General features: G+C 45.5%; 1 protein-coding gene across 9 annotated transcripts in view; it reads left to right on the top strand.

Moving 5' to 3' along the window:
• The window catches only part of LOC119170692 (transmembrane and coiled-coil domains protein 2), a 68,003-nt gene extending 54,950 nt beyond the window's left edge, over positions 1-13,053 (top strand). For all 9 annotated transcript variants that reach the window (XM_075886879.1, XM_037421923.2, XM_037421919.2 and 6 more), the window contains 3 exons: positions 6,325-6,480; positions 9,596-9,780; positions 10,753-13,053. In XM_075886879.1, the coding sequence (XP_075742994.1) occupies positions 6,325-6,480; positions 9,596-9,780; positions 10,753-10,873 (462 nt within the window). In that variant the 3' untranslated portion in view covers positions 10,874-13,053. The remainder of the gene's footprint in view (positions 1-6,324; positions 6,481-9,595; positions 9,781-10,752) is intronic.
• Positions 13,054-15,095: the final 2,042 nt, after the last annotated feature.

Below are 15,095 nucleotides of genomic sequence, written 5' to 3'. Positions count from 1 at the left end.
CATATAGTACATGATTAGAATAATTTGTTGGTTTTCTTCATGCTAATATGTTCATAAAGTTGGCTAAAATTTTTTAATTTTTTCAGTAGTGTTCATACACCCGCCAACTAAAGGTTAAAGCAGAATTTTATATTTAACTTTTGACACTTCTATACAAACGCGCTATCCATATCGGCATTAGCATCACCAACTTTGGCATTTGTGCGTTGTTTGGTCATTGTGCTGTTCAGCCTGCCATGTGCTCGAGTTTTGCGCACCGTTGAATGACTCTGGGACTCCAGCTAGTTTTCTGCGGGACGTTTACGTTTTCGCACGATGGGCAAGCAGCTGAATAGCTATACAGCTGGCTATAAGTTGAAGGTGATCGAGTTTGCCCTCGAGCACGGGAAACGGGCCGCTGGCAGAAAATTCGACGTTGACGAAAAGTGTGTTCGACGTTGGTGCGCCCAGAAGAAAGCCTTGCAGAACATCAATATCAAAAAGCGCGCTTTCCGAGGAAAACAGTGCAAGTATCCCGATTTGGAAGAGGAGTTGCTCCGCTATGTGACTGAGGTGCGGAATGATGGTTTTGCGCTCACTACAGACATGCTGCACATGAAGGCACTAGCCTTGGCACGTGCAAAAAATATACCGGCCGAAATTTCAAGGCTAGTGCTGGCTGGGTGCGAAGGTTTATGAAAAGAAAGGGACTCTCTTTTCGGCGAAGGACCACGCTGTGCCAGCGGCTGCCAGAAGACTATACCGACAAGGTGCTTAGTTTTCACAAGCATGTCATCGGCCTGCGCCATCAGCACAGTTATTTGTTGTCGCAAATAGCGAACGCTGATCAAACTCCTGTGTGGTTTGACTCTCCCGAGAACTACACAGTCGAAGTAAAAGGCAAGAAGAGTGTCGCCGTGCGGACCACCGGCGCTGAGCGCCAACGCTGCACCGTGATGCTTTGTGTGACCGCGGACGGGCGGAAGCTACCCCCGTACGTTGTTTTGAAAAAAAAAAAAGAATTCCCAACGAAGTTTTCCCCAAGGACATCATAGTTAGAGTCCAAGAGAAGGGATGGATGAACGATGATTTGGTGCTAGACTGGGTGAAAAGTGTTTGGCAGAACAGACCGGAGCTTTGTTGGCCAAACATTCACTTTTAGTATTGGATAGTTTCCGCGGCCACCTTACCGATAAGGTGAAGGAGCAGCTGCGCCGTGTCGGCACAGACATGGCCGTGATTCCAGGCGGCCTCACAGGAATGTTGCAACCATTGGATGTGAGCGTGAATCGACCATTCAAAGTTGAATTCCGAAGACTCTACACGGAATGGATGGCAACCGGCAACCATGAGCACACGCCGACCGGACGGCTGAAGAGGGCACCGCTTGCTACTGTTCTCGGTTGGATATTGTCGGCGTAGAGCTCGGTGTCGACGGACATTGTGTCCCGAAGTTTTAAGGTCACTGGGATATCCAACAGCCTGGATGGCACCGAAGATGACTGTAGAATGATGGTGCTCCGCAACACACTATCTCCGACTCCGAGTTAGAGGACTCGTCGAGTGACGACGATTAAGCGCACACGCGGCATACTGCAATAAACGCTCTTCGTCCACTAACTGGTACGTTGTTTTTAGTTCACCACAAAAAAAGTTCCGTGTATGGGCCGCAACCTGAAAATTAGCCCTCACTTCCTGAAAAAAAAGTGCGGCCCTTACACGCGTTTATACGGTATAAAACAGAGTGAAAATTAATAAAACTGCTTTATTTGAAGTCAATGAGGGTGGCGACTTGGGCTTGTTGGTATGGTTGCATGATGATAGATGGTAGCGCAGACAACGAACACGGACTATGTGCTATGTGCCTGTGTCTATGTGCCTTCTCTTGTCCGTGTTCGTTGTCTGCGCTACCATCTATCATCATGCTTTATTTGAAACGTTTAGGTACACATGCCAGCCACTTCTCTGCACAGCCACTGTTTCGATGGAAATATCTGTCTTAGCTTGGAACCAAAATTGCTGTACCCTCTTGGTAGAAGGTGGCCGGATATGATTTGAAATAATTCTGTATGCTGAAATCAAGAATTGGGGGAAATAGCATCTGGTCAGGATGCGAATGGGCAGAGTGGACAAGGCTCCCGTGTCGTAGATGAAAGATTTATCTTTTTTACCACATTTTTTTGGTTGGCGTTCAATTTTTTTATTTTTATTGTGCCAAGTTGGTATGCTGTTTTGCAGATTGCAGTCCGACTCAAGTTCCTCTTCTGCTAGCCAGTGTTTCATGTGAAAAAAGAGGGAGTTATCAGAGGTAGCCAAGTTCAGGCTGTATGTTGGGGGATTGTACACTTCCACCACAAATGCTACCGTAGCTTCTTTATTGCATATGCTGTATGAGGCCATGCATTTTCACGAAGAACGACTATATATGATGACAACATTCCTCTTTGCTTGTTCTGAATTGCTCTTCATAAACATTGAAGAGTCGTGCTGTACAAAGCTGCAGGAGCGCCGGGCCCAGTTCCGTGAATTTCTCTGTGACAATGCAGTTTCTGTCCGAGAACACAGTAGCCAAGTACTTCCTGCTGAGGAAGGTTTGCTTGAATTTTTTTAGTCTTGAGGAATCAGATGGCTCCAACCATGCGCTTTCGTTTCCTCAGTTTCGAAACATCCCCCATGACTATTTTGTTAAAGCAATGTACTCTTTCATGTGACGCTAGGGAAATGTTAAGGTTGTGCCCACTTGCGGCATTTTATGATGGCCGGTCAGAATCTTGGGAACTCGCCTCGCACAGAGTCTGCGGTAATGGAGTTATTAGAGAGCTGACTGCGAAATTTCGGGAAATGAATCACTGAGCACAGAAACTATGACCTGTCACTTTTCCTAAATAGCCTAACCCACTCGCTGAAACATGGGGATCGGTGAGCAGTCACTTTCTTCCCTGTCTGCCTGCATCGTGAATGTCACTAGATTATGATTCATATTTTCTGCACCACTGCTGCACCTTGCTGTCACTCGTGGAAGTTGCCCCGGACACATTGCTCATTCGTGGATGATTTGAGCTGCTCTGTAGTCCTCGGTGAGAAGAAATTAAATTGCGGCGTGCACTTCGCACTTGGTGGCAGACTGTTGTTATTTTACGTGCCCACTACATGCTTATAACTGGGAGCTGCAACCTGATGTGGTGGGTACAAGCGTACTAGAAAGATTGAACAATGTTTGGGCATTGTACCATGTATGACCATTTCGGTCTAGCTCTGCAGTGTGTTTCTTTGAAAGCCTTACATGTTACATGCTGAGATTCTGGAATGTGAGAAGCGGAGTTTGTAGCATGCGCAGTGAACGAGCTAGGGAATTCTACCCATTCCGCTTCCTCCTGGCACGACTCTCCTGGGCCAAAGTGTGACATACACATGTCGATCTCATTGCCTTTCTGTGGTGCTCAGTGCCGCAGTTTTTTTGTTGTCATTACAAGTGAAGCAGCAGGGTTTTGGCAAACGCTGTCGATAAAGGCGTCACAGGCCAATCCGATGCAAAGTGCAAGGCATGTGTGAACACATCAACATCTCTTGAAAGGAAGGCCTCTGCACCATGTTCATAGGCAGCCGCCCCCCTCCCCTCTCTCTCTCACTATGGTGCACTGACAGCACTGACTCTGCTGAAGCATTCACTGTCAGCACTTGTGAGTGTCATAAGGCAGTACTTTTCTTCATCGCTCCTATAATGCAGTAGTACCACAACACAGGCCTGGGTTGTGACGGCTCTGCCAATTGCAGCGATTGGATACAGTCGCTCATTTTTGCGCCAGGCTGAGCCAGAACTGCAAAATTGGTCTCGCATCCTGACCCACTAGTGGCTGCTGTGCTGGCTTCGACTTACTGAAACTAGACGAGACGACTTCACAGAAGCGTTCCTTCATGCCACGTCGTTACCCATAGCCCCTTGAAGGCAGAGGTTAGCCCTGGGCGCTCGAAGGAAAACACGAGGCTGAAAGATTGAGTGGAGAAGGAGGGTAGCTATTTATTATTTGTAACTCCCTTAATAGAAGGGGTTCTGACTGAATTGTGGTGCCGATGGTTTCTTCCAGTAAAGGTCTTAGCAAAAATGAAATGTCAAAAAACTGTTTCAGGAACCCTTTAAGTTGAATCTAGCAGGACTATTGCTGGTTCCATGGAACAAAAAATTCTTGTGGGCAGTGCCACCTGATACTGGAGAGCAGTAACAGCTTGCGTATACCACTTTGCCGGCAACAAGGTGCCATCTGGCCACTTATTTTGGAAGGTGTTACGAGAGCACAGCAGCAAGTTTAAGGGGCACGGTGTAAGCACGACTGCAGCACGTTGGCACAGCTTTCACTAAATAGTGTTAATGCAAGCTTCTTGGTACATATTGAACTTTGGATTCAAAAATTATTTTCCCCTCAATATGTAGACTTTTTTTTTCTGAACGAAACGCCACTGTGGTTGGTCTCAATTCAGTGGGTTTTTTTCATTTCACTATTTGCACACACACACACAAAAATAATTTGAAGGTGGCTTCACAGCATTGCAGGACAATGAAAGGTGGCAATAAAATGAAAGCTGAGGCACAAATGGCACAACACGAACGAGTGTGGCCATATGGTGTAAAGAAACACAGCTATTGTGAGTGTCGCCATCATTGGTTTCATATGGAACCATTTTTTATTGAGGATGAGTGTAGCCATCATCGGTAATATGGTTACAAAGCCCCATGACGACTACACTCACCAACAGGAGTGAAAGGGTTAATGATAATGTCGGGTCGATCAAAAGCTGATGCCAATCTCTTTCTGTGTGCTCTCTGTTGACATGCTGCCAGATGCCCCTGGTTCCAGCTTCGTGCTGGCACGCTGATCAAGCAGCTTGCAGGCACGATGTCACTGAGGTGGGCTCTTGCTTTAGCTGCTCTCTGCTGCACTGCACCTGGCCCTGATTACATTGTTATAACGAGACTTTTCAGCAAGGTGGTACCGAGCCGCATATACCGAGGCATAGGACCTTCGCATCTATGTCAGGGCCAGTATGAGGACCATCGCTGCACATACTTCCCGCAGCTGTTAATTAACGAGCATCTGACCTTAGCAGGAGAAAGGAGCCTCATTGGAGTTATCCAGCATTGTAATGTAAACATGCGTGAGGACTTTACAGAGCTTTTGAATGTCTTAACAGCAATAAGATGACTTATTAAAGGGATACTAAAGGCTGATAACAGTTTCTATCAGAGTGGAAGCTTAATGTGTGACAACGTCTGAAACGGTATATTATCAACAGCGGTGCCCTGCTTACTGAGAAATTAAGCTAAATGTATCACACCGTGGGCCCCATGAGTGAGATATTTTGGAAATGATTCCGATCACGTGAGAGCGGCCAACTACAATTAATAACTAGTAATTGAACTAGCTGCAATAAAAAAAGAACCTTCCATGCGTCAAGAGACAATAAAGTGCTGCTTGTCTATTTCTGTTTGATTTACAAAAAAAAGAACCACCGGGACTATTAGGAATAGTGCGAGTAGTTCAAAAGTTCCATTTTTGCCAGGTTCAACTGTACAGGTGGTGCCATCTAGTGGAGCCCAGTTGAATCAGGCACACCCGCCATCTTAGAAGCTATGGTAGAAAATTGTTCAGTGGCCGTTGTTGCTGCTGTGGTTCCCGCTACTTTCGCTCTGCTGCTACTAGTGTCGGCAACCGCCCGGTAAAGCCGAGTAACATTGTGCACGGCAACAGTGACGAGAGATGGACGACTTTCAGGCGGGGTAATCGAAGTGCTCTAACGCAATGTGGGCCACTAGACCGTGATTTTATTTCAAAGTAAGCACTTCCTTGGCACCGAAGTAGTAGTACAACATCGATTTTATGTTTGCCTTTAGTGTCCCTTTAATATATACCTGCATTGGGGAGCCCTACACAATGCAAGAGGGGACAAGCAGAAAATGTGCTTAATTTTTTTGCATGTCTCTTCTTTATCATGTGTTGTACTGTTTCCCTATTCGCGCATTTGCCAACAAGTCGTTAAATTTAAGCAGCTCGTCCCTCAAAGTATTCTCTTTAAGATGAAAAATTGGCTTGTATTAGCTACTATGATCTGAGTTGGCATATTTCCTTTTCCTACAGACAATTAATTTTTCACGTTCTTAAGAAAAAGATAGAAGCACCAGCTGAAATGGCACAACATTCACTCTGCTCGGATCTTGCATGGATCGGCACTAATTCGGCATGAGAGCACCTGCCTTCGCACTCTTTTTCGACACCTTTATATCTCCTCTCTTGTTTTAAAGCACGTGCAAAGTAGGGGTGTCATCAACTCGATTTACTGTTGGTGATGCAGCGTCTGGAGGAGCAGATGAACGACCTGATAGAGCTGCACCAGAACGAGATGGAGAACCTGAAGCAGGGAATGGCTGACATGGAGGAGAAGGTTCAGTACCAAAGCGAGGAGCGACTGCGAGACGTCCAAGAGCTTCTCGAAAACTGTCAGACACGGGTGAGAAAGATGGAACACGCTGTAGGCTCTAAGCAAACGGAAATATTTTAAATTGAAGCCCTGCCTCTACTTTCACCCGCCATGGCGGTTTAGTGGTTATGGTGTTCGACTGCTGACCTGCAGGTCGCAGGGTCGAGTCTTGGCTGCAGCGGCCACCTTTTCGATGGAGGTGAAAATGCAAAAGGCCCGTGTACAGTGGGCAGGTTAATGAGCACCAGATGGTCGAAAGTTTCGCAGTCCTCCACTACGGCGTGTCTCATAATCAAATCGAGGCTTTTGGATGTAAAATTCTAACAATTATTATTATAACTGCCTATGATTGGTTTTGTATTTGCACTCTGCAACCCTGTTCATTTCCCAGTAATCAGAACTCCTGTTAAACGTAACATGTTTTCCTGGTCTCTTCAGGTTCTGTTTAACGAGTCTTTTGTACTTTGTTTGCAAAGCAAACTAAAATTTTAGTTCCTGGTATTTCTTGCTGCAGTGGTAATACTGTTGTCTAATGGTGAATTAATGCTACGACTATTATTTCCCCTTCTGTTCCGCGTGTTTATTCTCGAGGAGAATGTTTTGTTGTTCATCGACTATTATTGCGTCAGTATATGTAAGTACACCACGAGTGAATTTTCGCTGTTTCTGTGATGTTTTGTACATTTTTATTGATGTACATATGCAAGCCACAAATAAACATCAGTAGAATGGTCTGATGGGATCGGTGCTCCAACCCTTCAATACAGAAACCAAAGGCTTTCGCTGCTCTTCCAGTGGGCTTCTTGTGTATAAGCAAGAGTGTTTTCTAGGAGTGTGTGAATATTCGAAATTTTGAATATTTTTCAAATAGTGTTTGCTATTGAACTTACACTGGAATTTTGTTGTTCGAATTATTCGAACTTCTCAAAGAGAAATACAACCAACGACCAATTCGAAGTTACCCCTTCAGACTTTCAATATTCCTGACCTCATCACGCTCTTGTATCAAGACAAAGCTGCCTTTCAAGCTCCGCTATAGTTGCAAATCAAGAAGAAAAAATGGACATGGGCCGGGCATGTAGCACGTAGACAGGATAACCACTGGTCATTAAGAGTAACTAACTGGATTCCTAGAGAAGGCAAGCGGGTTAGGGGGAGACAGAAGGTTAGGTGGGCAGATTATATTAAGAAGTTTGTGGGTATAAATTGGCAGCAGCAAGCATAGGATTGAGTTGAATGGCGAAACATGGGAGAGGCATTTGTCCTGCAGTGGACGTAGTCAGGCTAATGATGATGATGATGATAGTTGCAAATCTGTTGACTCAAGAAAATGCTAATTCCAACATGAAATATGTGCAAGAGATGGGGGCACAGTTAATGCTGATTTGTACCTGAAATTCGGGCAGGAAATCTGAAAAATGGGACGCCGAAAATGTTCAGCATCCAATATTTCAGATGTTCTTATATATTAACGTCTATATATACCGGACGGGAAGGGAGCACACCCTTGTCCACCACATTAGTTGGGCTTCCACAGAAGTTGAAAGAGGAAGAGAGGCTGGGGAAATAGCATCTTTGCCTTTCACGTGCAAAGTGTTGTCAGCAACACTTTGGTTGCACCAAATCACGTGCCTAAATACAATGCGGCCTCTGCATTGACTAATTCTTGATAAGACAGCTATGAAACTCGACTGTGCTAGCGCTTCATCAACCTAGCAAAAAAAAAACACTTTCATGTTGCTATGTCATAAGAATATGCTTTGGCATCATCTTCAACATTTTTTTTCTGCAATTTCACTTCGAAGTAGTATTCTAAAAATATTTGAAAAATATTCTATTTAATTCGCACAGCTCTAGTGTTTTTCATAACATTAATGGTTGTCACAACGCCCAAGAATTTTTCTCGATTAACTCTTTCATGCACAGAACTTCATTTTTGGAGGGAAACAGAGTTTTATTGAAGGAATTGTGAAATCTATTGCAGAAAATGATTTTCTCACAAGAAACACAAAATTGGCAATAGTATTGGTTCAAAAGGCAGGTGACCACCATCCAGTAAGGGTCTCCAGGACACTTTTGGTGAAAGTACAGCTCTTCATTTCTATGGTCTTTATCGTTATCTACTCATACAACATGCTCTCCTGCACTATAAACTTAGTAAAAACAGCACATAAATTTATATCTATAAAACTATCTCGGTTCCACCATCTAGCACGCCTTGAGGACGACAGCCGGAAGAAAGCAAACGTAACATGTCACATGGAAGCCCAAATGAAGTAGCGTCATCTCTGTCAGATTGCCTCCAGCATTTCACCTCCAGAAATGTGCCATTCAAAATGTACCATTCAAAATCTGACACACGGGGCTCACTGTTTCAATAGGGGAAAAAAAAATGAATAAAAGGTGGTTACCTGAGGTGACCGCCGCGATGGAAAGAGTTGAGCCAGCACATTCAGATTCTGGGTGAATTTTTGCAATTGTGTTAGTCTGCCCATCGATCTTGCTTTGTGCGCCATGACTGACGGCACTGCTGACAACGGCATTGCAAGGGGTTCTGCTGCTGCCAGAGCGCACCGTTCCTTCTGCCATGCAAGCACTCCAATGTGGTGCCAACTTGTCTCAGTTGCGTGTGGTTTTAAGACTTTTTGAGTGGTCGTGGGGCAGGGCTAAACTTTGCTGTAGGCACTATAGCCTTGCTGCCAGCATCAGTGCATTGCCCTTCGAGTGAAACTTTCAGTAGTTCATGGTGAGACTTCATGCGCGAGAAACTGGGCACAGAGAAGAAGACATGGAACCGTCACCCACGTTATTTTAGTTACAATAATTCTTTTGTCACCCACCATGGTCAGCAGCTTGCGTATAGTGCAATGTGAAAAGATGCTCTGACCTGCCGTGGTAATCTAGTGGTTGTGCTGCTCAACTGCTAAACCGAACGTCCCATGATTGAATCCCTGTTATAGCAGCCGCACTTGTGGAGGCGAAATGCTGGAGGTCCGTGCACTTGGCTTTAGGTGCGCGTTAAAGAACCCCAGGTGGTTGAAATTTCCGGAGCCATTCACTGAGCAGTCCCTCCTAATGATGCGTAGTTTTGGTACGGAAAATTCCAACAATTAACGTTAACAAGGCACTGTGTGCACGCTTGCAGATCAGCCGCATGGAGCACCAGCAGCATCAGCAGCTACAGCAGCTGGTGAGCCTGGATGCCCTGGACAACTCGCAGGCTCGCGCCCTGGGCCTCAAACTGGTCAACGTCCTGCTCATGCTGCTCCAGCTGGCCCTGCTCCTCGTCTCCACCATAGCCAACATCGCCATGCCCTTCCTGCAGTCCAGGCGAGTACAGGCAGCGTTGCACAGTTAGCTAGTAGTCGCTAGTTGCTGTTGTGCACTGAATGTAAGCTCGCTTATGCTAATTGCAAGACATGTCCTATCGAAGCATTGATTACACAATAATTTAGCAGTTACCCAAGTTCAGTGAGGGATAACGTTAGGTCAATTGTATGTGATGTAATTGTAGAAGCAGCACAGCATGGATGGGAAAACAAGACAGAGAAGTACGTAGCACAGGTGTAGAGTCCTGTGTATATCTTTATCTGCTGTTGGTGTCCTGCTGTGCTGATAATAAAATGAAAACTAAAAGGCTCACCAAGCTTTTCACTCTTTTGAAGTGGCGTATATGTATGCCATCACTTGCATGCACCAGGACTTCAGGCATCCCCGATTTGCTGATGCATGCACTTTATGCGCTCGAGTCGAAAGGTTATGGATTTATGCACCTGTAAAATAGCTCTTTCTTGCAAGTTTAAACACCAGCTGCGCAACTGTGGCTTACAGACCTTGTTTCAAGTTCCATGTTGAGTGACCTGGATCTTGCGACAGTGACCGGAGAAGCCCTCAACACTTAAGCTAGTGTGTGATCGCTAACCGTGAACATACTGCTAGAAACCTTAATATTGTGATCTTTCAGGTCAGCTGCATGGACAATTCTATATCATCCTAGCCAGAAATGGGCCACACAGCTTCAGAAGTAGAAACAGCTTATAGCTTGCTGGCTTTAATTAGCCAATTAAAACTGAGTAGTGCTGTCAAGTCTAAAAAGATCCTAAGGTGTTGGCATCATGTAGAGCATTGTGTTAAGGTGGAGCCCCTGCAGCAGTGTACTATATAATACACTGGCCTTATGAGGAACTTTTCCTGGAGAGACTGTATTTATATTAACTCTATAGTACCGTGTTTCTTGACTACCAACTGCAAGCTTGTTCTAAATCCTCGGTATTCTTTGCTTCATTTCATTATTGTACACAGGTTACGAATCATCACGACCGCTCTTCTGATTCTGGCCATTGTCTCTGCTGCCAAACAATGGCAAGAACTGTCAGCTTGGTTTCAACTACAACTAAACGAAGCTCTGGAACGTTGGAAATGAGCAAACACCAGGCATTGTCGTCCAGGAAGTGAACCGTCGGAGCCGCACTTGCGCCCAGGGGGCCCCCTTTATGCGTGTGGGTCCCCCGTGCCGCAAATTGTGGCTAAAGCATTGCGCGCGGCATGCGCCGGCTCGGAACAACCCCACCTCGAGTCACGTCGAGCCAAGGCATTGGGGTTACATTTGCTACCGAGCAAAAGAAATGGCCCTCGTGCCGAGAATTGCCCAAATCGAAGAGGAGGAGCAGACTTCGTTGTCGCCTGTCGGACAAAAGCTCTGCACTGCTGCTGCGCCCCTGTTTCTTTCTCAACTCTCTACAGAAGCATGTCGTGCACAGTTATGTGTTGTTTCTGACTTCCGTCTTCTCTGCTTTACCCATGTTTCGTGTTGTGCCGTCTTGCGAAGCATTGTGTCGCTGCAGAATCGACTCGCATGGCATCATTTGGAATGGGTACTGTTACGTGATGTTCGGGTCGCTGCTTTACGCGCGATGCCGATGTGGCCGTCATTTCTTTCTTGATTGGTGCCTTACAAGCTGTCATCGTGGAGAGAAGCGATTGTTTGTTGTTGGCAACTCTGCACTTACGAGGTCGATTTGTTTTAGTTTAATGCCCGCTTTTACGAATGAATGCTGACTGCATAGGCTACGCAAAAGCAATGTTAACAATTGCTTTTTAGTTGCGAGAACCAAGACTCTTGGTTCTGTCTCTGTCCTCCCCTTGCACTTAGTTTCAGTGCACTAAAACGCTTTGTGATCAACAGGCTTGGGCAGCTGTAAGTTTATTCTGCGTCCATTCTCTTCACTGCACGGAAAGGAAGCCTTTACTTTGTCGTGCTGCCATTAGTACATTCAGCCGAGCTTCATGGCGAGAATTCAATCCCGGGCCTGCGATGTCTGGCGGAGTGCGGCACCTTGACAGTCATTGCACTCTAAGACATTCCAAAGCGTATCATGCGAGTAGCTTCAAAGCAGCTGCTACCTGCCGGATTCCTGGACTTTGTGCGACGAAGTAGGATTGCGGGTGTCCTTGTCAAGCCTTCAGAGGCGGCGAGCATGTTGTATACACACTACATATAAAATGATGTATGGGTGTGTACAATATGGAAGTCATTCTTTTAAATATTCTGTGATAAGCGAGCAAAAGGGATTCTAGTGTTGCGGCGTCGACTGTGTGAGCCTCGCCGTCCAAGGTGGGACATTTCGCCACCGCGACGCGGGCCCTTTGGAAAATGCAACACAAAGTGCCCCTTGCTTGATTTGTTTGGGACGTTTGTTTGAGCAGTTCTTCCATGCCGCTGCTTTCCTTTTTTTCCCCTCCTCCTTAGTAGGCCGGGCGAGTGTTTCGCATTTGGACGCGTATTTTGTTATTAACGTGTTTTATGGGCCATCATGTTATAGTGATGACAGCGTCTCTCTGCAATCGCATTGTCTATTCTTTTCCTCGCACTTAGTCTTCGTTGCAGTGAGGCCCGTGTTGTAGTAAGTGAACGAATTTTGATGCATTCCACATCAGACTGGTGATTATAGCGCATAGGTTGATGTATGTTGTGACTATCGCTTTAATTTTATCTTGGAAATGTGGAAAGTCTCCGTACAACTGTCTTGAGACTGCATCCGTTCAATTTTTTTTATGTAATTGTAAGCGCAAAACCAAATGGCCACCACCATTTTATATTGAATAACGTGCATGTGAGACAAACGACAATATTTTAACTGCACTTAGATTTGCGTGTATTATGCCACAGAGCTAGCACTTGTGGGAAGCAGATGTTGATAGTACTACTAGCAAAAAAAAGGTGTGCATTTTCAGGCGGCTGGATAGTAGTGGTTTTGTTTTTTATAGGAATATCTATTGGCTTTGCTGAAATACCAAAGTTTTGTGCTCTTGTCAAAGAGGAAAAAATGAGATTGTATGGAGTGAATACTTTTTAACAGCGTCACGGTGATATTGTTATGCTGAAGTGAACTAGGCTGTTTACTATATTTGATGATCGATAAGTGCTGTCCTATGTCAGATGGAAAGTTAGGCTATTGGTGAATGTTCTTTTTGTGTTAGTATTGTCACGGTGAATGTAGACGTTAAGTATTTCCGTGTCTAAATTTGATTATTGGGAATGTTTAATTATTCTGACTCATCAGTAAGTGTTTTATGGTTAATAAAAATGGAAAGTATACCTGATTTTAATTTTTTTTATCCTATGTTTGGGATGGATGGTTGAGGCATGTAAAACAGTATTGTTGCCAGATGTTTCTGCACTGTAAGCATCGACGTTGTGGCTACTCTTGCTTAGAAAGTGTCTGCTGAAGGTCTTCAAAAGTACGACTTGATAGATCAAAACCAGGCCTAGGTATGAGGTTATGGTAGAAATAAGGCTGCCATGCTTTGCAATGAACAGTCAAGATGAAGGGTAACAAAAAAATGGGGAAGCTACACACTACTATTGAGAGGGCCAAGGAAGGAGTAGAGTTTGTCATTCCCTTTTTCCCCACCTCCTCACCATCGCGTTCCTTTCCCTGCCCTTGATATACTACTGGCCGCGAGGCCTTCCACTGGAGGAGCTGGTGCTACTATCGACATGACGTACTTAACAGGATCACTGGCCCTGATGTCTGCAATGAGAGCACTGACTCGCGTTGAAAACGAAATTTTAGAACATAACCTGCGTTGTTGTTCCTATTAAATGGGGAAGTTTTCCCGCTTTGGCTGGGCACTTCACGATACTTGAAAACATGGAAATGTGTAGTCGCTGTCTTTGAAGGTGTTTTATAGACCACTTCGCTGTTTAGAAACACAGGTCCTCGACTGCTACCGATTTTGTGTGCCATTGTAGCATTATGGCCTGAAAAATCGGGGCACGTTTTCTGGAAGTGAAGATAAAGACAAAGTGAGCACAGGTGATAATTTCTATTAGCGACTAGTGGGGATTCATACTTTAGACTGCAGCGTGCAAAGGAAAATAATAAAAAGCGATGACAAAGTACGAAAGAAATGCACACAACGTGCGCCGCCTTTCAACTGAATTTTAAATGTGAATGCATTTCTTAGTCGGTGCATGTCAGGCGTGTGTCGGTGTCCGCGCGCCGACAGCTGTTATCTCCGCTCTACGTCTTCCATAGCAACAGGTGCGGGCGCGTGCACGTATCCTCGCCCCTAGCAACCGGAGCAGGTGGTGAGGGCGGAGTAGCGGCGATTTGAGAGAAAGAGCGCGCTCTGGCATGTAAGGGCGCTCATATCGCGGGAGCTCGGTGGAGCTCCCGCGTGTGTAGAGAGTGTAGGAGAGGGTAAATGCAGTGCTTCGCTGCTCCTCTCGCCGTTCGCTCCCTTTCCTGCGCCGCAATGTTCTCTCGTTCGTATGTATATATAAATGGAGTGAAGCGCGCACCTCTTGACCGTTCGCTGGCTGATGAATTTGTAAATAAATGGTTAAGGTACAAATCTTCATCTCGTCATTAATTCATGCCATTAATATTACTACGCCGCGTACTCTCGGTGCGAGAAATGCATTCACATTTTCCCACGATTTCCTTCGGGGCGAGGGGGGCATTTTTTTATTCGGAACACCCGTCGAGGGCCGCAACTAGGGGGAGTAGAAAGTGGGGAAGGGTTCTAACAACCCCCCAAATTTTTCATGTTTTAACTTTTTGGGTGATAATGAAGTATTCAGAAGTCTTCACATCAACCTCGAGTTGCCGAAGTTTACCTTTCTACACATCGATACCACCCGAAAAAAAAAAAAAAGTCTGGCTACGGCCCTGCACCTGCGTACGAAAATATGGCGAACGAAAAAACGAGCACCTCAAAAAGTTTTCTTTTTTTCGGTCACATATGGGGCTTCAACTTGAGCCATAGCTCTAGAGCGGTGCTCTTAGGTGCCCGTTCCTGCGATGAGCAGTGACGTAACCGATAGTGCGAACAAGAACGGAAGAGAGCAAAAAAAAAAAAAAAAGCCGCGCATCTGCGTGTTTTGCTGCAAAGGTGTCTGGAGAAAGAGATAATAAAATAGCTTATTTGACGTTCTGCGCGAGAAAATCGGTGAGTAGGATCCTTAGTCCGGGATCCCATTGGCGTGGGCCGCTGTGAGTTGGAGGAGGAATAAACTTTATTATTCATAAAGGGAAGGGAAAATGGGGGAAACCAAGTTTGACGGGGGCTAGGTTGGGGCCAAGGGGCCGCAACACTAGCAGACCACTACGCCAGCTTGGCCTGGGAGAGGTCCTTAA

The sequence above is a fragment of the Rhipicephalus microplus genome, chromosome 2, assembly GCF_043290135.1.
Source record: "Rhipicephalus microplus isolate Deutch F79 chromosome 2, USDA_Rmic, whole genome shotgun sequence".
Lineage (NCBI taxonomy): Eukaryota > Metazoa > Arthropoda > Arachnida > Ixodida > Ixodidae > Rhipicephalus > Rhipicephalus microplus.
This window is presented reverse-complemented; position numbering and strand designations above follow the sequence as displayed.